General features: G+C 37.1%; 1 protein-coding gene across 2 annotated transcripts in view; it reads left to right on the forward strand.

Annotated features, from left to right (window-relative positions):
- Positions 1-27,656, forward strand: part of ARHGAP15 (Rho GTPase activating protein 15) — a 609,886-nt gene that overhangs the window by 454,526 nt on the left and 127,704 nt on the right. For both annotated transcript variants that reach the window (XM_015062996.3, XM_053214988.1), the window contains one exon: positions 23,209-23,343. In XM_015062996.3, coding sequence (XP_014918482.2) covers positions 23,209-23,343 — 135 coding nt within the window. The remainder of the gene's footprint in view (positions 1-23,208; positions 23,344-27,656) is intronic.

Consider the following 27,656-nt stretch of genomic DNA (forward strand, 5'->3'; position numbering starts at 1 on the left):
GGATGTAAAGTTTTCCATCCTAATTCTTAAAAGCCTTATCTCAAACAGCATTCTATTGTGTCTCACTTAAAATATGAAAACTATTGTATAGCTTAACTTGGATTTTTTTATTTTCTATATCCACTTAATTGCTTGTGACGTTGGGGGGCAATGACTTGTTAATCTTACCCCGGTCCCATTTGTGTGCCTTCACTTAACAATGAACATTGACTACTGGACATTCACCTTACCCCTCTATAAGTTATATTTTTCAGGGTTTTTTTTTCATATAATGTAAAACAGTAAGGCATTCATTAATCATTATTAAATCCATTCTTCTCTTCTTTTTTATTGAATTCAAAAGGCAAATCAGCTAGTCTTTTTTTTTTTGGCATGCATCAGCAAAAGTATGTTATTATGAGGTATTCTAAAATAATATATCTTCATAAAACAATATAGGTGGAGGTTTAAAGAAAAATAAGGAAAGAAATTGGAACCATCTGGATATCCAAAGTAGAGAAAAGTTCTTGCTAATGGTTGTCAAGTACACATTACAAAAGTAACATTGCATGGTTTGCTAACAGGACGGGAAAACAATGCTATCAAAAATTTTAAAAGAATACAGTTTTGGAGTGTTCCAATCGAACAAATAAAAATATTCATTAAATCTATATTTAGAAGGAGAGTGGAGATTCACACTTCTTAGGCCAGTAAGAATTAAACATATCTCAGGGAAGCTCTGCCTGGCTTGGGGAATGGAAATACAACTGTGTTCCGGAGACGATGGGGAGGGGCAGATTTTTTATTTTTTATTTTTTGGCAGAGATGAGTGGGGAAAGCACCCTTTATTGATTTGCTTCTCTATCAGCCTGATGAATGGGGAAACGTAGAGATTCCATGAAAGGAAAAATATGAATACTTCTTTAGATAAGAGGAGAAATAGGAGGATGGAAAGAAGCAAGGAAGAAAGGAAAGGAGGGAGGAAGGAAGGAAGGAAGGAAGGAAGGAAGGAAGGAAGGAAGGTCGGTCACCAGATAGAAGCTGAACTCCCTCACAATGCAAATGTTAATTACAAGAAGCAATGTTATTGGAAAGTCATTTCAAAATATATTACTTAAATATTAATACACAAATTATAAATCGAATTTAGGAAGGTGGTCCATCCAATGTAAGCATTTTCCAACATTCCTTCTACTTGTTTTTACTACCAAGCAATCACCTGGGCAGGGTGTATGTCTCTTCTGAAATGAGATTAGTAAAGGTGGTCTAATCAATTATTTTTAAGCCAAACCAAATAGGCATTCCCTAATTTTGCCTATTTAGCATTATGTTGGCCGGCTTGATAGAATACGTATTTTAAAAGGTATATCAATCTCAAATTTTATATATATATATGTATATATATGTGTGTGTGTATGTGTGTGTGTTTTTATATATATATATATATATATATATATATATACATACATATATATAAAATATTTTTACCTTGAAGTCAATTGAAAACAGAATATTCCTTATTGATTTTGCCTCCCCGGCTGCCGTATGTAGTCAATGGCACTCACACGGATGTAAATAGAATGAATCAACTCCTTGCTGGCCCTGGGCCTCCTTGAGTCATGTGAAGTAGGTTTCTGATTCCTTTATGTTCAGGCACAGCCAGGGAGACAAGAGTGCTACTGTCTTCTGCTGGTACACAGAGTTACCTCAGGCTATGCAGGAAAAAATGCTTTTTTCTTATTTTTAGACCTGAATCAGTCTCTGCCACTAAATGTATTCTTGTGAATACAGATAGCACTTTGTTGTCGTGCTCATGGGAAGGCGATGGGGTAACCTGTTTGCACGCAGCTGCAGGCCACCTGTAGAGAAAGTCAAATTAGGGAGAGACCCCACTGTTTTTTGCATTAATGCTTTTTGTATTGTTGTTTGACTTTTCCCCCTCTGTCTATGTATCTTTTTCAACTAGGGAGATCGGGAGCACATTTTAAGGCCTTCTGTCCCTTTAAGGCATCTAATGATTGAAAGGACTCTAGGATTTGAAAGGCTGTAAAAACTCCCCAGTTACCAATGAATGATGGCAATACAAAGAATCTTAAAGCTGTTGAAGTTGAAGTAGTCTTCTTACAGATTTAGTTTGTTTGGTAAACTTCCAGCAGCAACTCTTGCAAGATACTGTTCCAATATTCCCACCTATCTGTGCTGCTTTTCTCCTTGTAAAGATTTATCATGTTCTCCATGGAAAAGTAGTCATCCATATTAGCAGTCAAGTTTACTGCAGATAAGAAAGAAAAACAAATTCTGAAAGAAAAAGAATAAATTCCTCTTCTTCATTTCTTCATTTACCCATTTGAAGTTTTGAAAAAGAAGCCCATAAATGAAATATCTACATTAGCCATAAATATTAAAGGAGGGAAATGCACAAATAAAACTTGTTTCTGGAAAGCTTGATTTTGGCTGAATATCAAAACACATTTCCTGACAGTGAGATCCATTAGACTACAAATAATCTCTCAAAGTAGTGGTTACATTGCTTATAAGATTTGACATTCAAGGTTAGACCGAAGACAGCCACAGATAGACTCATATGCACCATTGTATTCCAGCAGTTAGAAGGACCAACTCTTCTGAGCCTCGTTGTTTCTCATTTTTGTTCCTTTAGCTGAACATTCAGATTGGGATGCAGGATTGGAATTTTCCAAGATCCTCCATCATAGATCCTCCCAAGAAAACTGGGTGGGATTGCGTGGGCAGGGGCAGTTACGACCGTGCACCTACACTGTTCTTCAGACATCTGAAGCGGAAGAGTTGTCACAGTTATCATTTAGAGCCTTCTCTGCTCAGCTTTCCAATGTTTATCAGGCTCCTTACACTATCGCAGTTAAACATCATGCAGTTACAAAATTCAAAATTTTAATCATTAGCATTTTGGCAATATGAATGTATTTATGCAAAATGCCCTGTCAGAGAAAGTATTGCATCTAGGTAGCAACTTAGATGTTCCCTAACCAATTCGTCTAGATGAGGCTCCAGAACGTGAACCCGATGACCATGATTTGATTCATTAGGTTATATGCTCCTACTAAAATTAAGTGATATGTAATCGAATTTGTTGCAACTACACAGTGACATTCAAACAACTTTAATTCTGAAATATGTGGCATGCATCCTGAAAGCTTTTTCTCTATGCTTTCTTCTAAATGTTCTACTCTCTTGAACATCTCCATTCTGGTGAGGAAAATTTGGAGTAATGATAATGCCTATAGAGTGCAATATTTTTGCACTTTTGTAGATTGTTTCTAGGTCTATTTTCCTTAATAAATGCTCATAACAACCCAGCAACTAAAACTAAGAGATTAAGGAACAGAGCCACAATTTGAAGTAAGAGTTCTGACCTGGCCCCTTCCTGTTCTTTCCATCTTTGTTCCATAGCTGAACTCTCACATGAAAAACATTTTTTTTTTCCATTTGGCCTTCTCTTCCACTGGGACTGGCATATAATTTGCAATTTTCTGCTATACACCCAGGTAAAAAGTATTCCTGGGGGAAGAATATAAAACTTACCTGACTACACAGAAACAAGGCACTTTAAGAAATGTTGAGGTCCTTGGAACTCAGGGCTGGAAATAGAACAGTTCTCAGGGAAAAAAAAACATAAATGATCCCGAAATAACAGCTATGCCATCATATATGGCTATAAAGCAGATTCATGGCATTTAATGTAAAGACACTTTTGTCTTCCAGGATAAGGAGATAAAACTGATGGACCTCAGGGAGATATCTGACACATACCTTAAAACCATTCATCAGTATCTTTCAAACTACTTGTGTTTGAATTTGAAATGATGTTACTATGTTTATCCTGGGATGCTTTCTTTATAGTTCAACCCAAATATGGTTTAACAATTCAAATAGAAAGGAAACAGCAGCAATGATGCTATAATGGTGCAAAAAAAAGTGTTAGACTCAGACTTGGGTCAAATCCTGGCTCTCCTATTTACAATGTTTGTGTAGGTATTTCACTGAACTTCCATTTGCTGTCTTCTAAACTGCAAGGAATGCCAACTAATAACTTTTTTTTCCAGATTATTGTGATTACTAAATGAGATACTGAATGTGAGTGTTTTATCTGTGATGCACAATATAAACATAATTTTTATTATATTTTGCTTCAATTGGCTTAGTAAAAATCATTTCTAAATTATCAATATAATTACCTCTTTAAACCCTAAGTTGATCTTTGTGTGCTGCTGAGATTAGCCCATATCAGAGTAATTAACAGTGAAATAGAAAGGTATTTAGAATTTGCAACAGTCCTTGAACCACTGTGTACAGACAGCCTCTACTTTTTGTGAGCTTGTACATAAGACATCCACATCCAAACCTAAAGTCTACTTTGTAAAAACATTTTCAATGCCTGAAATCCCATATGGTTTTGATGTAAGTAAAAGGTGTACATTTCCCTCAGGGTCAAGTCTAAAAATTGGACCACTGCCGGCTCTGACCACATGTGTAAGGATTGGAAGGACCTATGATCTCACCTGCCTCATTCATATGCCATTAGTTACTCCACTTGCTTCTTTTGAACAGGTGTGATCCTGGCCAAACATAGTGGATGAGAAGGTTAAATAATAGTAAAAAAGTTATTACAGATGAGAATACTCAGTTATACGAGTTTTGACATAATGCAGCAGAATTATCACTATATACGTAATGCAAATATAAGCCATCAATGTGGAGGAGTCCCAGAAATTACTTTCTTCTCCCCATTGAAATGTGAGTCATTTTTAGTTTTAATTTTTGCAACATTTGTAAAATGGTTTTCTTACACATCATAAGCAATTACTACAGACAACTTTCAATCACACTGCTAACTGGGGATGAGAGTTAGCACCAAAATTCTACGATGTTTTTAAAAATTCCACTGTTTTCAAAATTCTACTATGAAGGTTAGAGTCTGAGAAGACAATTCAAAGAAACACTGGAGGGTCTTAGCAGAAACCTCCAGATTTTACTTCTTTCACTGGTATTTTTCCTAATACTTGTCTTTGATCTTGGACTATCTGCCAGAGAAACTTTGCTTCCTAGACAGATATTCTGGTATTTTAGAACCCAGAGGTGTCTCATAATTTTTGCAAACATCTATGCATTATCAGGAGCCCTGTGAATTACGCCATTTGAAAAGCAGTTATCTATTTTTTTTCTGATTGCTTTTTCATTTTAATTACTCCCATTTCCTGTCTTGACCTAAATGTTTCAGAGAAAGGAAGGCATCCCACAAAAGAAAGAAAGAGTGATCTTTCATTCGTGAACTACAAAGCTTCATAGGTCCTAATTTGGCCAGTGCTTTTGCTGCAAAGCCTTGGAATGCTGTTTTGCAATTTCAAAAGTGATCACATTCGGCTTCCCAGAATTTTTTATGCATGGAGGATGCCACAGGAACAAGGACAGCCTTGTTAACAAGTTGCAATCTCTCAAAAACAAGATAGGATTCGGATATAAATCATCATTTCAACTCACAAAGCTATGTTCTCCACCCCACTAAAGGACTTCATTTACATCTAAAATGGTTAATACTGATCTCCACTAGAACTCCTAAGTGGAGGAATGCAGCTGCCATGTGCTTAGTGACTCTGGGGTTAGGGAAGAATGACATCACCAAATTTAAGCATATTATCATGCTGACATAGAGGCACCTTGTTTTCTCTTCTGTGGATAGAGCAAGGATTGTGTTCTGTGTCTTGTTTTTTTCCTCCCAAAGAATACCTTTTCCCCCCAACTTAGCAGCTGCAATATGAAGGGTTGAAAATGTCACTTCAGCTAATGATGAATGATGCTTGACCTCTGGACGGGTTACTGTGAATTTTATGCAATGCTAAATTAATATGAAAGATCCCAACTCAAAGGACTTTGGCTGTTATGAATTGCTTCGAGGATAGATTTGTGTAAAGCAGTCTGTAGCTTTAGGGTTTTTTGTTGTTGTGTCCTTGGCCATAGTGGGTGGGTTGTGGGGGGGCGGGGAGGCTCCTGCTCTATAAGCAAGGTAAAAGAGTGTGCAAACACTTTAATGTTTTCTCCTGTGAGATTAATATCTTTTCATACTGGAAATATTGTCAGTAAGCAGAACCAGTTTGTGAAAAAAAAACATTCTCAAAAGGGCAACTGGCCCACATGTCTTTGTTGTTTTTATTTGAATATAATTAATTATGTAAAGCAATAGTTAGTGGAAGATTAACAATTAGTAGATTCTGTCAAGTAGTCACACAGAAATTACTAACTAATTGAACGACTGGTCCTCTATTGTGTCAGAAAGCAATGCTGAGTGTCATCCTTTTTATCTTTTTACTTTGTTGTTTTCACAGATCCCCTTTTTCTAAGATGTATGTTTCACAGCAGACTAATAAATAAATAACCCTGGTTGTAATTTCATAACATGCAAAAGGGTTTGAAATAAAAACACCTGTTTTAATTAGCATTACGGTTTGTTCACTTTAAAAAAAGTGATAATCCTGATGCAGTTAGCTGACATTTTTAAAGCTTTGAATTTCCATCTGTATCTTATATTATGATGTTTCAGGATTGTCATGAGTTAATTATGTTAACTTGGGAAGCATTGCTTGCATTTAGAATGAAAAAACTTCAGCTTGAATAGACAGAAAAGCAGATGCTATCTTTCTTGTCAATTGCTTTGTTGTGGGCTGCCTTGCAACTTTCATGTATTTCTGGATCTAAAGGGAAGTGTAAATCTCTATTTATTTTAAGTTTAACATAAACTACACAATTTCAGTATTCTTCTGTTTTGGCTGTACGTGTCTTGTGTATCTTTACATGTGTAGCTTTCCTGCCCCCAAATCCCCAAATCCACAAATCATCTCTTCTTTAATTCTTAATTTGTTTTGTGGTGCCTGGGCATTATGGAGATTAGAGCATAATAAAATGTAAGAATAGGACAATTCTACATGGCTTGATCCTCTCTCCAGTTAATTTTTCTACCACCTTTTGCTTTTGTACATCAACCTTTTAAATGGTACAAAAACACATGTAGCATCTGGGCACAACAAGGCATGTTAAGGATGGAGTAGGCACTCTAAGTAGGAATTTCCATGCTTTTGTGAGCTTAATGTTCCTTTAACATAAAGAGCAGCTGTGTTTATGTCAATAATTATACATTGAAATAAATGCATGTACATGTGTTTCTTTATGGGATTAAGGATGTTAGGGATGTCCTTACACAAAAGATTTTTGTCCCCCACCCATAAAGTTTCTACAAAATTCACAACCAAGTTACACTATTTTGAGATTCTGAAATATTTCTCTGGGCAATTGGACTTCTAGGTTTCAGCTGACAGACGATTAGATTGAATTGATATGCTTGTTATTTTCTCCTGTCACCCTTGCCCCCCGCCACACACGCGCGCGCGCGTGCACACACACACACACACACACACACACACACACACACATCTGTTCTCCACTCTTCACTGGGTACCTTGTTCAGTACCCAGGATCTGACCTGTATACCTTACGTCTCCAAGGTCCCCTTGCCGAAAGGCTTCCAACTGGATTGGGCCAATAGGAGATACTGCAAGAGAGCAGAAGGCGGAGAGACACAATGCAAGAATGCCATGATTGTTAACGCTTAATCCCCAAATTAGTGTCATAGGCAATAAACACTCAGCTTTCAAAGCAGAGTGAGATCAAGGAAAAGTGGATAGCTCTAGGCAGGATTTCTGGAGATGTGAAGGCTTCCTTTGGGCTTTAAAAAATTGGTAGGATGGGGTAGAAGGAAAGAGCCGGCATTATAGTTGGTCAAGAATGAGCAAGAACCAAAGTAGAGAGGCTATAGTGTACAATTCTTTCTTGAGAATAACAAGTACACCAGTTTAACAGAAGCAGATGATCTGGGTCTTAGTGAAGTGGAAAGTTAAGATTAAATGGCAGGTTGTGCCATTTCGAGTCCTTGAATGAATGGGAATAAGAAATTTTACTCTTTAAAATACATGACAAAGGTGTGTTCAGTATATAAATACAATCTGCATGTGGTACATATTGTGGAGGTTTATTCAAATGCCTTATCACACATTCAAATTAAGGTATGGCTGTTCTGTCACTAAAAATAACTCTGTTCATTAGAGGAAATGTAACCTAGATTTTCAGAAAATAATGTTCCTAAAACCATTTTATATCTTTAACCAATACTTATCATTTAATATTGTCTTCCTAAATATTTTACACTAAGATGGAAAGTTATAAATCTGACTGTTTATACTTGACTAACCAAGTTTCTAATTTGATTGCCTGCTATCAACTTGTCGTTTACATAGATACAACTACTGAACCTGGAAAACATCTATCACTCTATGTATTTCATTCCTCTTGACTTTAGATGTGTTTTACCGTATAGAGCTTATGCCACCACCATTGTTATTAATCAGTAACACATCAAAGAGCATTGGGTTTGCGTTGATAGGTGTTCTTCAGCAGAAATGACCTGAATCACAAATTGTGACTTGTTCGGTGTACTTAAAACTACCGCAACTCTCAGGGCACCTGGGTGGTTCAGTAGGTTTTAAGTGTCCGACTTCGGCTCAGGTCATGATCTCACAGTTCCTGAGTTTGAGCCCCGCATAAGGCTCTGTGCTGTCAGCCCAAAGCCTGGAGCCTGCTCTTGATTCTGTGTCTCCCTCTCTTTCTGCCCTTCCCCTGGTTCGTTCTGTCTCCATCTGTCAAAAATAAATAAACATTAAAAAAAAAAACAAAAAACTAGTGCAACTGTCTACAGATGAAACTGCAGTGGAATATGCCTTGCCAAACACGCTGATTTGTGTAGATGCTGATCATTAGAGATAAACTATTAACACAGGAATCCATGTTGGTTGGATATTTCTTTTATGTCATGGTCTGGAGCTGTTTGTTTATAAACCTTATGTAAAAATAATTATATTCTCACTTCCAGGACATAAATTTGAATGGCAATTTTCTCTTATTGCTCTTTCTATTCCTACATGATCATTTTCCTCCCTTATTATTTTAGGGTAGTCTTACAAAATAGTTTGTGAGTAAAGCAACCGTTAGAATCAGCTGTGGCACTAACTTCCTGTATGAACTTGAGCAAGTTACATACATTCTCTGGTCCTTACATCTTTACATGTTAGCTGTGGATAGACTACTTTGCTTGGTTCCTATGGAAGCTAAATAAGATCACATGTTTAAATTGCCTGTCACAGTAACTGGTACATGATAGGTGTTAGGTTCATGGCTTTTGGCATCACTGTTGTTATTATTCAAGTTTTATTTCTACCTGTTAATCCTCAAAACAACCTATCCAATCTTCATCCCCCTTTACTAAGCTACATATCCAAATATTCAAATGTCCAATGGAAATTGCCATATGAAAATGTCAATAGCATACCCAAACCTGGCATCTTCTTTCTAAGAACAAATGGAATGAATAAAAAAATCCTAGCTACTCTTTCTCATGTGTTCAATATAAGACAACTACATTGACACATCAACATCCTTTTAGCCAAAAACAAGAGTTGTACTTGATCCTTTTTTCCTTTTGCCACCACTACTTTTACTAAATTTTAAGGTCTCACATAGCCTCTTTGCATTTCTACAAACGCTACTTTGTTCTGGCCTTTGTGATGCCTTGGACTATTACAGTAGTTTTGTAACCATTTCGCATCTTCTCACCTTCTCACCTCTCAAATGCGTCATTATATTCCCAACTGACTTATTTCCATAAACTACAGTCTGAATGATATTATTTCTGCATTCAGACTTTTAGTGGCTGTCTCTTGTCTAAAGGAGAACATTTAAACTTTGAATTTCTTAGCATGGCAGTCAAGGCATTCCACCAACTTCCAAGCCAGGTTCTCACATTTCATAACCCACCTTTGCACTACCTGTAAAGACGCCATTTGCCAATAATCCAACCTTTATCCATATCATCTCTCTTTGCTAAAATAGTGGCTCTCAGATGTTACCATGCCTCAGAATCACCTGGAAGACTTGTTAAATTGCAGATGGCCATCTGTACCCCAGAGATTCTGATGCAGTAGGTTTGGGGTATAATGTAATAATTTGCATTTCTAATAATGTCCTATGTGATACCGAAATGGCTGGTCCTGGGAACACATTTATAGAACATTCACCTACAACATGCTTTTTCGCTCACCTCGGTCATCACAATTCTTTGATCCCTTTACTGTCATAGTTACAGAATTTTCCCCTGTCACCCCAGTCAGAATGAAGCAGTCCATACTCTGTGCTGGCAGTGACTAAGGTTTCAGGCTTAGAGCCCAATGGACTGGACTCTAGCTAAAAACCTGAGTGAACTTGGACAAATTGCTTGATCCCTGGACCTCCATTTCCCTGTCAGTAAAATTGAACTAATAACAATACCTATAGCATATGTTGTTGTGACGATCAAATGAGTTAATACATGCAAAGCACTTATAATACTCCCAGAGAAGTGCTCAACTATATTATCTAGTAATTTATATCTTTAATCTAACATTCCACTTAGCCATGTAATAATGTTTGAGGTTTGCAGACCTGAGTCTTTTTTCAGACTTTTTCAAGTTCCCTGAAAAAGAGACCACATCTTTATGAATCCAAGAACCTAGCCTTGGTCTTAGCACTTTACAGAAATTCAGTATAAAATAATTTTTAATTAAATCGAAATTGAGAAAAGTTTGCAAAGGGATCTTAAGTAAGTAAAACTCATCTAAACAATAAACAAGCCATCCATTTCTTTTTCCCTCATCATAAAGATGAATAAAAATGAGGTCAATTATTAATAACACATTGAAAGTAGGTTTGCTTTCTCCTTTGAATTTTCTAAACTCTATAATTAAAATGACTTCAAATTGAAAGATTGTAAAGAAGAAATTAATCTTATTGGTAAGTAAAAAAGAAAATCCCATGGTTGATGATAGATATGACCTGTTAGCATTGGTTACACTTTTATACTTTCTTTTCTTACAATCAGCGTGTGGAGACCAGCATAATCCAATTAATTGTAATTCCCTTTTGTAGAGTCCATAAAGTAGTGCATGATATTGAAACACCATTGAAGTCTTATCTCTGGTCAGATAATCCAAACGGATTCTCATTTCCAACTACCAGCAGGTTTTTATAAACTTCAGGAAAATAGAATATTTTGACTTTCTTGAACCTATGAGAAATAATTGGTTTCTGAACTTTAATCCTTTGTACATGCCTAACCATTGTTTTTCTAGACTTCTTTTTTTTACTATGTAATGGTTTCATCAATACACCTGAGTGTCTCTCTCTTATTTCCTGACTTCCTTGAAATGTTTTTTTCCATGATGAATATGTAATATTTTAGCACAGCGGAGCCCCTCAACCGAGCTCCTTGCTCATGGTGCTTCTTGGACATGCCACCTCTCATCCATATACTCACTCTGATCCATCCTACTCACTCCTGCTGGAGCACCTTTCCAGAATGTCACTGTCTTGTTTGTGATCCAGCCGATTTCAGCCATAAGGTCCTCATGCTGTGGCCTGTACCTTCCTTTCCATTCTCAGCACTCTGAGATGTGGAACCTATACATCTGTGCTCCCCAGCAACTTAAAGATCCACAAATGCATTGTGTTCCTCAGTCCTTGGCATGACTGTTACTTCTCATGTTCTTTGTATATATCTTCCCATCCTCTTCCACATCCTCCTGTACCTCACCACTGTCCACATGGCTGCTCAGAAGCTAATTGTTATGTGAAACCTCAGCTGGGAAGCCTCTCTTGATCACATTCCAAAGGAAGCTACATACTCATCTTCTATGTTCCCGTAGCTGTCTACACTAAGCTGTGTAGTAACATTTTCCACATTCTATTATGGTTTTTTTTTCCCTATATACTGCAAGAGCTTCAAGCTTAGAGACCAGGTCTTCAGTATGTATTGTTTCACCCCGGCAATTACAACATGCCTGGCACAAAGTTGGAGTTCAATAAATATTTGATAAATGAATAAACGAGTGACTGAACGACCTATTTATAATTTCCGTGTTGGCTAAGTGTCTTAAGAGATTAAAATGAACAAAGAGAACACAAAAATTATGCTGTACCTGTGTGTGTATGCACACAGACTGACTGTTATCAGCGTTATTATTGTAGTATGAAATAACCTCTACTATCAGAGGAGGTTAAAATTGGACAGGCAACACCAGTATGTCCATAAATAGTAAAAGGGAGCACACCGCATGAGGCACTAGGCTAAACACTGGGGATAAAAAAGATTAATAAGAATGAACTTGTTTGGAGGAGGGACACCCAAGAAATATTTTGGTTAGTCAGTAGAGTTGAATTATGTAGGGTGTGCCCAGGAGTGACAGGATGATCAGGGAGGATTAGAAACATAGTAAGCAGGATCTGAAATGAAGCTGAATGTAGACCAGAGTAAAGATTAGCAACATAGATATCTGGGTAACATCAGGAAACATAGGCAGAGACCCAGGAGTTAGTGCCACAGATTGGTTTAGTGTTAGACTGAAAGAGTAGCTGGTCACAAAAGCCAGGATCTTCTCATATACATCAGTCCACCTTCCTCCACTGACTTTGGTGTGCACTCTCACGAGAGAAGTGTATGGTGAGGTTATCCCAAGTACATCTCTGCTCTGCTTGCTGAGAGAGAAGAGGTTCCGAGGGACCAGAACCTCCTGGGCTGCTTGGAAATGTGTCTCAGTACTAACAGTTCACCTGAGACTATAGCAAATGATGTCTTCCTAAGTTTCTACAACAGGAACTGTAGAAAACCCTCAGACCTGGGAGGGTTACATGGCTATCGTCATTATCATCATGATCTTTATTAAAGAGGTACTTATTAAACAACTAATTGAGCATTTCTTTGTACTGATGAAGCAAATATAAAATTAAAAAGGGTAGCTTCTTCCCTAAAGACAGCACAATCCTAGCAGTGATGTTAAGGAGAACTTATGAATTGCCAGGACTTCAAAAGTTTTTACACCATTTCTCAAACATCTTGCAATTCTCATTCTGTCCTTAGAATTGTCTTTCCTCTCATACTTCTTGCATTTGTCACATTGGCATCTAGTAGGTGTCTCATAAATTATTTTAATGAATTAATATGTTAAATAATTTGATCAATATTTCCTTTGTACTACTAATTGCTGAAATTTACATAAGTGGTAGAATTCCATTCGTTCCGTTATTTTTAGAATGCTCATTTTTTTTTGTTGGTTTTTTTTTTTTTTTGGTTTGGTTGTTTCTATTAATGTCTTATTTCATCAGAAAACAGTTATTGTTATTGGGGCTTATTTTACTATTTGTAGTTATTAATGTTATATGTTTATTAAAATCAATTGCTTACCAGTTATTGTCATTTAAATATTCAAGCTTTTCACTTCATTAACCAAGATTTTTGTGTGTATTTTTAGTCTTAGTCTCTATACCTCTACTCATTTTATTCTTCATTTAGTATTTTTTCCACTATTCAGTTAAAGGCACAATTTATCTATGGACATCTGAGAAGAGTGACAGGCAGTAATGAATATATGCTCTTAGTGAACCACAGTCTCTAAAATTTTGTGATGGTAACATAAATTGGTGCACGAGCTATGAGGGCAATTTGGCGAGGCCTATGAATATTTTAGATATACAAATAATCTTTGATCTAGAAACTCTAGGTCTACGAATTTGTTCTGTTCACCCAGGTACATACTTAAAGTTAGATATAAATGATCTAAGAACAAGATTCCTTACACTAGCACTATGCAAAATCTCTGACAATTGAAAACTCATTAAGTAAATTACTGTACATCCATAAAAGTAAATATGTAGCTTTAAAAAGTAGAAGAAGGAAGTCCTGATTTTGAATAACCTCTATGATATATTGTCAAGTGAAAAGAATCAAGATGTGGAACGGTGCATAGATTGTATTGCTGTGTGTATTTTAAGTGGTGGTGGAGGGTAATATTGCTTGAGTATAGAAAATGGCTTTGAAAGGATACATAGGAAATTGATAATATGGGTTTTCTCTGGGGATGTAAACTGACTAGCTAGGAATAAACTAGGAAGAGACTTTTGCAGTATATATTTTTAACTTTAAATTGTGTGAATACATTATCCATTTCAAAATAAAATAAATAAATTTTAAATAACAATAAGGACGGCACTCTTCATATTAAACAATGTAGGTTTTCAAGTAGCATGTTATTAAGTGTTTTGACAATTTTTATCAGCTAGTTTTTATAGCTTCTTTGTAATAAAAACAGCCCACATCGTGAATTATTTATATGAATGATGATTCTCAAAAGTTATGTTAGAAAGTGACACAATGGTCATTTTCTGTTCCATATCTTTGAAAGCTGGAGACCCCTGGAGTCAGACAGGCAGACTCTCTTTTGAGGTGGGAAAAAAAATCTCTAAAACTTCTCATTCACAAAAAACCCCAAAATAACCAGTTATTGATAATAGATTCCTGAAAGACTCCATCTCATTATTCTGGACTTAAAATATTACACAAATACAGAATTAAGAAGAGAGTGTTATTTGGTGGTTTCAGAAAGAAATGGATGCATGGAGATCTAGCTATCTGTCTACCATTATGCAAGGAGTCATAAAACTTACACGTCTCCCAACTCTGATTTCATGTACCTTTGGAGAACTCTGGCGGTTCTTATGCTACGAAATAGAAAATTTACTTAACTACTCCCATGAATCAATTAAGCAAGATAATTTAGTGGAAAAATTTATCCTCAATAATTGCCAAAAAAAATCTCTTTCTTTTGGCTATCTTTATTGATATTTTATCTAGGAACAAAATGATTTCAATGAATGAGAGTAGCACTGTCTTAATCTACCAATTTTGTTTACCTTTTATTTCTATTTTCCTGACGGAATCTTTCCAGATGGAAGACTTCTAACCTAGCAACAAACCGGGTCCTTCCTGCTAAATGATACCATCTCTAATCCCACAAACACCAACAATGCAGTAAAGGGAATAATAAAAGCTAGAAATTATATTAGATTCTGGAATCATTTGCCAAAGTCTGGCTGACAAAGAAGATAATGTCCAAATAAATTTTCTAATAATGCTATAACAAGCCTGTACTAAATCTTTTACATATATCACTTCACTTAATTCTCACACAAAATGAGGAGGGAGAGATTACAGTTCTCATTAGACAAGTGAGGAAGCCAGCACTTTAAATAATGTCTAGGTATGTGCATATACCTACAATGGAAATGTTATCTGTATATGGGCATTAATAGGATTTAGTTATATTTATTTCCTAGATATCATTATGAGATATGTTTTGATCTGAACTTCTGCTTGATATTTACAAATGTAATATAACTTAGAGGGAATAAATAGCAATGGTGCTGAAATTTAGAGCCGATAATGAAGGAAACTCAAAAATGACTTTGCTGAAATTTAATCCTACGGATTCTCTCCCCTTTGGAGGATGTAATGTATGAAATCATCCATGGAATTCAAACAAATTCAGAATCTGTTTGGAGAAGACGGTCAAATAAAATGAACCATTGTGTATGGTGTCTGCAGAGCACAAAAAGCCTTTGACTGAATGGAAATAAGAGCAGTGTTGGAAGCTCTGAGAATGAAAGGAATTAAAGAAATATATATTGGTTGCCATGAAATATATTCTCTTTTTAAATGTATGATCCTAACAAATAAAGTCAATTCAGTTTTGCTGGTGGTAGTGTTGTTGTTAGACTCTGAAGAGGGTCATCTCTCCTCAGGTGCCCGGACAAAAACCATCTAAAAGCCCGGAGAGAAGCATAATGTCAATAACATCATTTTATAAGGTGGCATTATACATGGGAGTTATGATGATGAGAAGAAGTTTTATGTTATGCCATTATAAATTAAAAATGCACAAAGCAATGACACATTTGTTATACTTTCCATCTGTGGTGCCTGCTTCACAAGTTTCAGTTGTACCTATTTATTATGTTATTATTTACATTCAATTGAAAACTGAGGAAAAATAAAAATAAGGCATTCTCATTCCTGACCCAGTTCCTGTGCTGGATATAGTAGAAGGTGGCTCTGCTTCCTTCAAAGAGAGTAATGAAGGATATTTCATATTAGCCTGTGACATTATTTGCATTCCTTGGGCTTCCTAAGTGTTTTGCAAAGAAATATACACAACATGAAATACGTAGAGAGCAAGCCAACATGGAATGCCAAAACATTCCATTAGATGTTAAGAAATAAAAGTTTTTGTTTGTTTGTTTGGGGGTTTTGTTTTTGTTTTTGTTTTTTGTTTTCTTTTCAGTTTTAGTATCTTAGAGAGTTTCTGGTTATTTCCTTGGTTCTTCTCTCTTTCCTACTAAGGAGACCACACAAAACTATATTTTGTACACCATGTGGCAAAACCACACATTCTGCACACAGATCCAACCATCTTCTCTTACAGTAAAGTCACCATTTTCCAATGTAGGCCTCCTCATAGCTTCCAGGGAGTTACTATGATAAATTTTAAGGAATAAATGTCTTGAGATGTGGAATGTGAAGTTTCATATTTAAAACCACTTTCCTCCTTCTTTGATAGGTACCACAGCCATAGAAAGTTGATTTAGCTTGCATTGAGAGCATTTTAAATGTTCCCTAGTATTTTGTATCTGAGGCTATAACAGCAATGAGATATTTGTACTTTAGAAGAAGTAGCTAGAAAAAAGAATGAGTAAGAAAATGGCAATAGTAATTTTATTCTTTGTCTAGGGGCACCAAGATAGAGAGTATCCTGCATGTGTTTATAAAGCAAATCATTTGAAATAGTTGGGTGGAATCTAAGTAGGCAAGCTATTCTCCAATTGGTTCCAGCTTCAAACCGTTTCTCTGAATCTAGATAATTATTTTTATTCAGCTGGAATAACCTAAACAGCTATTTCTATTGTCTACCATATTTCATAAGTGTGGTATAGTCTGCGTGTTCAGAAGATGTTTAGATGTGATCCAGGAACATAACATCTTTCTCTATGCAAACCTTTGGCCATGATATTCATTTCTTTAGGACTGCAATGACAACGTACCACAGACTGGGAATTGGGTGAGACTAAACAACAGAAATCTATTTTCTCATAGTTAGGAAGGCAAGAAGTCCAGGATCAAGGTGTTGGCAGAGTTGCTTTCCTTTGAAGCCTCTCTCCCTGGTTTGTAGACAGCCGTCTTCTTCCTATTTCTTCACATGGTCTTCCCTTAGTACATGTCTGTGTCCTAATCTCTTTGTAGGAGGACAGCACTCATATTGGGTTAAGGCCCACCCATGTGATCTCAGTTTCCCTTAATTACCTCTTTAAAGGCCCATCTTCAAATACAGCCACATTGTACGATACTGGGGGTTAGGACTTCCATGTATGAATTGGAGATGACACAATTCAGCCCATTACAGACATACTGCACATTTCTTGGGTGATATATTTATTCTTTGAGTTTGTTCTTGCTTGTCTGCAAGGTCAATAGAGTCTGATGCTAGGGAACAGGCATCAGATGTGAAATGTCTAGAACTTAGTCTATATCCACTTAAATAATATTTCAGAGCACCTGGTAAAATACTCTCCTTTGAGGAATATAAAACAACCTCAACAGCCATTGCTTTGAAAAACACATAATATGGCTCTAGTATGTAGTGTCTATTCCATCTATGTTTATTTAATAAAAATCAAGTAAACATACAAATTAACTGGCCAACTGGTCAAGTTTTCTAAAATAATGTCATCACCAAAGTCTCATGTTATACCCAAGATGCTGTAGGAAGGAGCTGTAGTGAGTACAGCATGGAAGGATACTACTTTTGACACAGGGTTTACATCGTTGTGTTTGAGAATTTGGAAACTCTCTAATCTACTGGAAATCAAACTGAACTGTTACTTTAAGGGGCTAACACAACAGGAAAGGTTGAGCTATTCGAATGATTCCACCAACTTCCTTTTGATCCACTGCTTTAAGTGCTAAACTAAAAATCAGCTATATCCTTATAGATAAACAGTGTGTCTTATCCACTTTAATAACTAATCTTCCAGTTTGATTTTATGGCCAAACATATCATTATTTTCAGATCGGTAGTCCCTCTGGCATCTCTTTCATTCGTGCTGTGACTTTCATGTACCCAGCAGGCCTTTCAGATAAGGTTTCCAAATGGTCATCTGCTCTGGAAGCAGATACCACATCCTTTATGAGAGTTTCACAATGTAATAGGTTCTTGTCATTATATTAATGAAATCAGAGCTCTTCTCACCATATCCTGGGAAAGTTGGGGTGTCTTTCCTCTTTTTTGTTACAACAGTAAAATAAAGTTGGAAAGAAGCTTTAAAAGTGCCATGGAAAAAAATAACAAGATAAAAATGCACTTGTTCTTCAATATACAAAGAAGTACGTCTTTACTTTTATGTCACTAGTCACTTCTGGATCATTCAAGTTATCTGCGGTCACGTTTTAATCAACACTGGGTTAACATGGTAAGCTTAGTTGAAATCAGACCAGGCAATGCAAATTCTGGTTATACCAGTCTATACAGCAATATATAAGAGGGAAGAGGTAATTAAACTATTAAACATGCCTTTTTTCCTGGGAAATTACCAGGACCTGCTGTAACTATCAAAGCCCCATCTTTTAATTCTCCATTTTAAGAGAGATTATTCCTAATAGTTACTATCTATTTTTTTTCTTTCAAATATAAATAGCTTAATATAGATATGTTTACTTAAAATAAATAAAATACACAAAAGACTCTTCAAGAAAGGACATTTCAAGATGGCCTCATTTAGTTACAATGTTAAGATATATTTTTTGTGTTCTAATAAAAGTCACATAGTGTTTGGACTCCAGAGCTTGACCTAGCTTCAATTCTGTTTAAATGCTTTAAGACAAAAGAATGAATTTAAGAAAGCCTAATTAGAGAAATCAGGAGAAATCAGCACAATTATCAGAGGAAGGATTGTGAGATATCATGACGAAGCCAGACTTCTTTCCAGTACTGGACTCCAGGAGGTCAAATTTCTGTTGATCTCATGTGACAAACTGCATCATGCTGAGGTACATCGCCTAAAACGACAGGATGGTTATGCTCTTTGCTCAGTATTTCCATTGCCTTAGGCCCTTATATATTTTGCCCTTTTGGCCTTTATTCCACCTTTTGTGTCATAGTAGCATCTTTGATGTCTTTGTTTCCTTGGGCTTTCCAAATGTTTTTCAGATATGTTTTCTCATCTGATAACAACAACTACTACCCTTCTATCTTCATTTCGCAATCAAGTAAACAGATATACGGCACATCAGTGGTAAACCCAGGCCTGGCGTTTCGTATAATCTCTTTCCCGCTCTGTCATATTTCCTCTTCATCACATCATCACGTGACCGTTTGCTCCATCCCCTGCCCCTTTCCTAATGCAGTTTCTTTTTATTGCCAATTTGCTTTATATCTGTTTATAGAAGAATCTGTTCCTCCTCTAAATGAGTAATTACTAAAGATCAGAGTCAGTTTACAGGTAAAAGCATAGCCTCAAGTAAGACATTTAGGGATAAAATGTAAAAGTCACTATCTTGAAGTAATAGTCAATCCACTACCACTTGCAATTACCATTTATTTGCCTTTTCCCTTTTAACTTCTACCAGCCGAGATTAAGTCTGAACATAGTGGTTTTGTGGGGTGGGGGAGGGTGCCGGCTCCTTATTCTGGATTCATCATTTGTGAGCAATGGAAAAGTTGCTTAATCTCCCCATGTATCATTTTCCCTGTCTGTAAAATGGAGGAGGTGATAACAATAACATGGACTTCACTGTCTTACTGAGACAGTTACGTTAGATAATGAGTCTAAAGTGCATAGCATAGTCCCTCATAGAGTGGAAGCACTACATAATTGTTGGTTATTGTTTTTGTTGTAAAACACCCGGGAATGTGGTCATGTGAACTTTGTTCTGGAAGAGGTTTTGATTTCATCCATAATAATTACCAGTTCTTAAGTTCTTATTAAAGAAATCTCAGTATGTATCTAGTTTTCTAGCTCTCTGCTCACCTAAGGGAACCTTCATAAATCTATATTTATTGAGTAATTCTATAGATTCTTACAGCTCCATTATACTGGAGTGTATCTCAACGGAGCATGACTTTGCCATATCTGGAGACAGTTGGCCATACCTGGGGGTGTTTCATCACCACCACTGGGAAGCGCTACCAGTCTCCACTGGGTTAGGGCCCGAGATGCTCCTAAACATCCTAGCACGCACAGCAGAGCCCCCGCGAAAAATTATCTGGTGCCAAATGTTAATAATGCTTTACTGTTGACAAGCCTTGCTCTATTGAACAAAGGGAGAAGCATAAGCACTTCTAACACTTCTGTGCACTTCTGTGGCACTAACAGATTAGTTAGAAAATGTCTATCAAATAATACAACTGTGTTTATAATGATACCTGTTAACACCAAGATATGATTATGATTGGTTCATCTTGAGAACTGGTTGGATTCATGAGAAGACATAGGAATATGAACATAACTGCTTGTTTAGATAAATCTCATTGGCCTTGAAAAATATACCTTAAAGTCCTCTGGTTTACAAGTAATCTTAAACTTCGTTGGCTATGAAAATTTGATATAAAAAAATAGAGATTATATCTCAAAAGATTTTTCCAGCTCCTTGTCATATTGTTTATTTAAGCTACTTATGGAGGGCTACAAATTGTTTTGTTTTGCTTTGTTTTAATGAAGACTACATACTAAAAATGCTGGTTTAAGTAATACAAGTTGATATCGATATTATACGTTATTTCAAGTGGATATAATCAAATGGTATTTATTGATTGGCAAAGTTTCTTTTTTGTGTATATTGAAATATTCCATTTTTGCAGTGACTTCAATTAACTGATGTTTATTTGGAGGTCATAAATACTAATGGTCAAGTAATTATTTGTTATTGTTGTTTTCTTGCTCAAGATAAAATCATTCTCTTTTTCACCTGCTGAGTACTTTCCTTTGGCAATCTCGAACCTGTGTACCAGGCTGGCATTTTGTCTTGGACTTTTCTGATAAATTTTTGGTAAAGATAGTTGTGTGTGAGAGAGCACTTATGTGTGTGTGTGTGTGTGTGTGTGTTTGTGTGTGTGTGTGTGTGTGTGTGTGTGTGTGTGTGTGTGGTGTGTTTGGGTTTCCACTTAAAGTTCAGTGCCAAAGCTACAGTACTTATACATTTTCTAAATGTGTTTTAAGCAATAAGTTGTACAACATTTTTAGAACATGTGTTAAGCTATTTCTCTAAGAATGAAGCTCTTAACAAAACATAAGCACTCTGCATGAGATCTTAGCAGCAAAGTGCTTAAAAGATAAAGTAAGAATTGGTACCATGGGAAGAACACCAGCTGTAGAGCGCACAGGTCCATTATGAGAAGTATGGTAGTGGGTAGGGAGAAAATGATTTAATCAGGAGTAAAACCAATTTTATTATAAGGGCACGCAGGGGGTGTGGCACCATAGTGAGAGGGACATTTCAAAATATCTGACAGATTTCAACAATGTGAAAACCCCGTTCTTTAAAGTGACAGTAAACCCCATCAGGTCTCCCTTTTTGATGCTATTGTTAACAGTTGACTGTTTAAAGCTGGCCTGCTAAGATGCTGTCGGCCTATTTCAATAGTATGTAGCCAAATAAAAGACTAATTGTTGAAATACAATCAATCAAAAATGATTGCAGGGCAGAAAGAAGGTCTCCTCTGCTGATTTTGTTGTGGATCATATTATTGTGTTATGATTGAGGTAAGCATGAAGACTGAAAGAGAAGAAGAAAATAGCCCATCTGAAATAAACAGATCCACCTTCTCTCCTTCTCTTTGCAAACATCCTATTGAACAGGAACGCCACTTACCAGCCCTGGAAATAATAGTCCATTTAGAAAAAGAGATCTGATAAAGATTACAGCTAAGATTTTAAAAGTACGTGAACACTATTGGCAAAACAACCCATGCCGAGATTCCCTATGGTGACAATTCTCAGCTTTTCTCACATTTTTGGTGCAAATTCTCCTCTGCTTCATAAAACTGACACAGAGGGGGCATGTGAACCTGAGCCCAAGACATTGGTAAAGAAACAAAAATCCAGTTGACCAAATGCCTGTTAAGTTCTGGCCAGGAGACTAGGCTGCTCAGTTAACCTCAGGCTGTTAAAAATGATTAGCTTTAGTTTTTGTTCCACCTAGAATTCAAAAGCGCTTTGATGTCACATGTTTACAAAGACAAATACTACCGATCAGCAGCAATGCTTGCGTGCCTTGCTTCCTTTCAGTTGTATGTAAAGATGTTGCTTTCAGATCCTGCTACCTTCACTTCTTGGGTGAGAATGATTCCAGACTTTCATTCTGAGGGCGAACAAGAAGAAAATAGTTGTCCAGCGTCTCTTTATTTCTTCTAAAAACTTCATTTTGGCAGTTACATCCTTTAATATTTAAATCTCTCAACTCACTCCAGCTTCCCAAGCAAACATTTCTGTTGTTTGTAGGCGGAGTGGGTAAGCACTTGTGGTTTGTCTTTAGTGCGTTATCATTTTTGACAGCTTTGCATAGCCTCCGTAGGCCAACAGGGGTCTGTCTAATATTGTTGCTGGGCACATTTTCCTCACTGAGATGAAAACTAAAAAAAAAAAAAAAAAAAAGATATTTTTGAAGCAGTAAGAAGGAATTAATATCCTTTCTCAGTATTCTATTCCTTGCTGACTTTATATTCAGCAAAAAAGGGAAAAAAGTGTTACCCATTATTCCCTTGTACATAGCAAGGCTAACACATGTAAAGCAATAACTCATTTTCTATTGCTGTGTTTAGCATATGTCTCCTGTTGGCTCAGCAAGGCCTTTAGGCCGGTCCCTTGAGCCGGCCATCATTGGCAACTCTTAGCCCCTCGGCCTCAAAACCAAATAGCTTTGAATCATGTTGAGCTGTGATGCTAATTTTCATACTGATGCATTATGGGAATAAATGTATCTGACATACTGTGTCAATGGCACTGTCTCTTTGTGTCTCTTGTTTTTTTGTTAGCTGCATTCCTACAGATGGTATTCCATTGAAAATGTTCCCTTCGTACAGAAAAAGGAAAAAAAAAACCACGCACAGCACCAAACCTCTAGGTGCAGAAGGCTGTTAACGGTTGCTGATGATAGTAGGCAAACATTAACATAATAATTAGTGTCTTGTAATTGTTTCATTAAAACCAGTTGTTCCATTTCTCCTCGTGTTTTCCCAGAAGAGAAGCTGAATTTGGACGACAGCCAGTGGGAGGACATCCACGTTGTCACCGGAGCACTGAAGATGTTTTTCCGGGAGCTGCCTGAGCCGCTCTTCCCTTACAGCTTCTTTGAGCGGTTTGTGGAAGCAATCAGTAAGTAACCTCACAGACAGGAGCGCTTGGTGGAGTAACCTGGCAGCATGGAATTATTAAGTAAACAAGTAAGAATGACAATGATAGCAATCATGGAGATGGTAATATCCCTAGTGCTCCACATGGTTCATTTTGGTTTTGTGTTTTTGATGCCTGGCCCTGCAATATTCTCTGAGGTGTTTTCGTTTGAGTTCTGGTTTTGCTTTGTTGTTAGTGAATAGGGCAACCTATTTAGAGTGGCCAGTTTTCAACTAAACAACCTCAAATGAAAATAGCTTCTCACGGAATCTGTTTTAGAGGGATCACCTTTGGCATTCCCAGTCCCTGCCTTGAGAGTTTCAGAATTGGCAATGAGTTTGCATACAAAAGCGTCTTGAAAAAGAATTTAAGTGGCTCTCATTACATTTCATTGAAGAGGTGTTAGTTAAATCATCAACTGAGGTATCACCTTCTCAAGGCTCCCTCACCCTTCACCCAGCAATACTAGTAAATAGTCAGCTACAATTTGCTTATGAGCAGTGTAAGAAGATTCAATTAAGTAATGGCAGGTTTCTGCTGTTAAACTGGTGACTTTGTAGGAGGTTGAATTATGTCACATACGAACCAATAGTCATTGTACACTCCTCGAAGCTTCCTTTTCTATTGTTTTTGCATTTGTAACACACACACTTAAGTATAAGAGAGCGAATGAATGAATGAATCAATGAATCAATGAAAATCTTTCCAAATGCAAGGAAACTTTTGCTATTGATGCTTGGAGAAGCAACTACCAGTACATCTAATTTAATATCTTAGGGTACACTTACTATAATTGTGACAGCTTGGAAAAAGTTTCCTGGCTAGCAAGCTGATTCAAGGAGGAAAAAGAAAGTAAGAAGAAAGAAAGGTAAAATTAAAAAGCTTGCAAGCCTGGCAGGAGCTTAATTAAAGTCCAAGAGAAAAATCTCCAAGAAAAAAAAATGTTCTGCTTAGGAGGTCAGATATTGGATGATTGTGTGTACAGTATTTCCATTAGTGGGAGTGGGGAATTGGGGGCCCCTTGTTGGAGAACAGCCCCTCAAAATGCCCTTTTATTCTGTTTCCCTCTCCACAAGTCTTCATACTTGTTTAAAGCTCCAGAACAATGATATCAAGAGGAATGCAACAGAATTTATTTTCCCAAGATCTTTCTCTTGCTGTCTGCTCACAATTTTGTTGTTGTGATTGTTGCTGTTGTTGAATACAGTAGCAGTGCCTTAACTATGGGTTTTGAGGGGAGGCTGCAGCTCTTATCCCTTGTCATGGTTCTTTCTGCTTCTCAAGAAGAACAATATTTTATGGTTCCCAGGTTCAACTTCTTTTTAAAAGGAGGAATAAAGAAAATAACTAAATAAGCATGCATTTCCATAACAGCTTATTCTGGTATACTGGCTTGGAACATGGCGAGCATGAAAGATTAGTATTAACACAATATTAGCACAGTGTTCTTATAGGAAATTGGGGAACTTGCATTGGGGTACCTCTTTCTAATTATGTATATTTAAAGAAGTCATACAAATTTCATGTCATGGTCTCCAGACTTTTAGGTGAGGGTTATGTTATTTGTAAGCATACCTGCACCTATGCTGATATGAGGGTTGTGATATAGATACCCATCATTTAAGCTTCCTTTAGTCCACCTGATTCTAAAGATACAAGGCAAGCCATTCTCCTACGTAAGAGATAGGGGAAGCAGGCCCTTAGAACCCATGTGACGGCATGTCTTTTGGATTTACACAAAGAATAAGACCATCTCTGCACTATCCTGGACTCAACGCCCACTCAACAGAATTTCAGAAACACTGGCATAGTCAGAATGGAACAAGGCAGAGTTGAAGTGGTATCATGCTGTTGTGACTGATGGCTATTGCAAGGATTTTTGCCAACACCTATAAAATGGATTATGCCAAGAACCAACGAGATGGTGCTTAAGAAAGTCCTTAAAAAATGTAAGGTCCTAGACAAATGCTAACAGTGTTTCTTCAGTCGAACTTTGTCTGAGAATGCAATATGGAAACAAGGAAGTAGTTTTGCTTTCACTTGATCTTACAACGGAGGTAGTTTTTCTATCATTGTTTAAGGCAAGAAGAATCAACCTCAGCGACCTTGTTTTGCCTAACTCAAAATAGTACTTATTATTTCTTTTTTTTTCTTTTTTTTTTAATTTTTTTTAACGTTTTATTTATTTTTGAGACAGAGAGAGACAGAGCATGAACGGGGGAGGGGCAGAGAGAGGGGGAGACACAGAATGGAGGCAGGCTCCAGGCTCTGAGCCATCAGCCCAGAGCCCGACGCGGGGCTCGAACTCACTGACAGCAAGATCGCGACCTGAGCCGAAGTCGGACGCTCAACTGACTGAGCCACCCAGGCGCCCCAGTACTTATTATTTCTTACTGCGTAAAATGGAAGGACTAACCAACCGGATAGCACGGTGGAGAAATATGTAACAATGCTGGAAGAAACATGCTTACTAAGCTATGTGTTTTTGTCAGAATCTTGCAGTCAGTTTTGGTGTTATAAACTCAACTAAACTCCTTGGTAGTTCATATTTAAATATCCTTAAGCAATGGGAGAATGGCCACATACTTTTTGACAGTGGTAAAACTACACCAGAGTAGGTATTTTTACCCCACTGCATGCCAGTTGAGTTTAAAAAAAAAATCTTTCAAAACTATAAAGACTCATATCCAGTCCCAGAGAGGTGATGGGTTTTATCATAGGTCTCACTGCCTCCTGTAAAATCTATACAGTGAGAAGCTCAGGAGACCTGCCTCCGAGTTCTTGGCCTTTTCATGAAAAGAAATCAACCAGGTAAAGGAAATTCATGGGAAAGATGTCCGTAGATGCTGGCTCTGGGGCTCTTGGCCATCAGATCTTTGCCCCTCCCTTTGTGCTCTATAATGTACGAGGGTTGACCCCAGCCAGCTACATTGCCCAGGTGCTCTTGAGGGCTGGCCTCCTACTGCTGTAGCCAGTGTAAGCCCTGGCATTAGGTAGCAGAGGGGCAGGGAAGGAAAAGGCCAGCTAGTGTGTCAGGTTATCCTCCACCCCTTCTCCCTTGCCCACCCACCTGTCTCAGATAGTTCTTTACCTGAAGGTCCATCTTTTCCGTGGCTTCAGCTTTGACTGGAGAGGCCCACTCTGGTTCCAGCTTCCATCTTGCGGTGGGAACCCTCCTGTCTTTTTCCTATCCAGCCTGGTAGTAGCTTCCTGCAGCAGCTAGTTTCCTGGTTACTTTTCTTTCCTTGTTTGGCTCTCAACTTCCTCATCATATGGGTAACCAGTTCCCTGCATCGAACTAATTCCCTCTGTTTGTGTAAATACTTGAAGTGGTTCCTACTCTTTGGTTAGACACTAGCAAAACACCATGCCAGTCAATGTTATGGTTCATGTACCTATAACATTATTTCCCTTTTCTTTTTCACTAACCCCAATGCTAGTTTGTGAAGGCTTAACATTTTTATTTGGAAGAAATTGGGAGATCTGTTTTCCTTTCATGACAGAGTTAAAAAGTGAATAGACCAAAAGAATTCCACTTTCAACTGGAATGCTTCGCCCTCTGAGGAGGAAATGTTATTTCATGTATGGGCAATTAATGACCACTTGTGCTATTTGAATTACTGTTAATTCTCATTATGTGTTTGAAAGTCACCATTACATATTCTGAGAAAAAAGAACAGAAGGAATTTACTTTTTTAAATAGTTTCTTTTTGGGCCAGACACAAACATTAATATGATAAGAACCTGTAATTGCCATAGTGATCCCCTGTCTGATAACACTCATTGAGGTAACAAAAACACCAGAGATTGTTTGATATTTCAGAATCCAAGTACTGCAGTCATTGATCTGAAATTCTATATTTGAGGTCAGTGCAACTGGGTCACCTGCAGGTTATTTCGTGGGGATTTAACCCACTGACTGCAAGGACTTAATTCCCTGGAAGTGACTTGTGCTGAAAGCGGTATTAGTACTGTGAAAGTGAACTCAAGACAAAAACACAGCTATCGAGTTTTATGATCGGTGATGCAATCTTGTAGCTAAAGTCCTACGGGGGTCTGGACATCTCTAGTACATCTAAATCCTAGGAAATGTCCGAAGCTTACCTCTATTTCTATCTTTTTCATTCTGATAACTCCACACAACCAAAGATTAGAAACAAATAGTCGTTTCTGATTTAATGTCTGCATTTTTCCAAAGTCCCTGGGATAGGGAAAGAGAAGAGAAAAACTTGTTGGCATTTTTTACAGTTATCTCATTTAATCCTCAAAATAACAAAGCAGGAGATATTGGATAA

This window comes from Acinonyx jubatus, chromosome C1 (genome assembly GCF_027475565.1).
Source record: "Acinonyx jubatus isolate Ajub_Pintada_27869175 chromosome C1, VMU_Ajub_asm_v1.0, whole genome shotgun sequence".
Taxonomy (NCBI): domain Eukaryota; kingdom Metazoa; phylum Chordata; class Mammalia; order Carnivora; family Felidae; genus Acinonyx; species Acinonyx jubatus.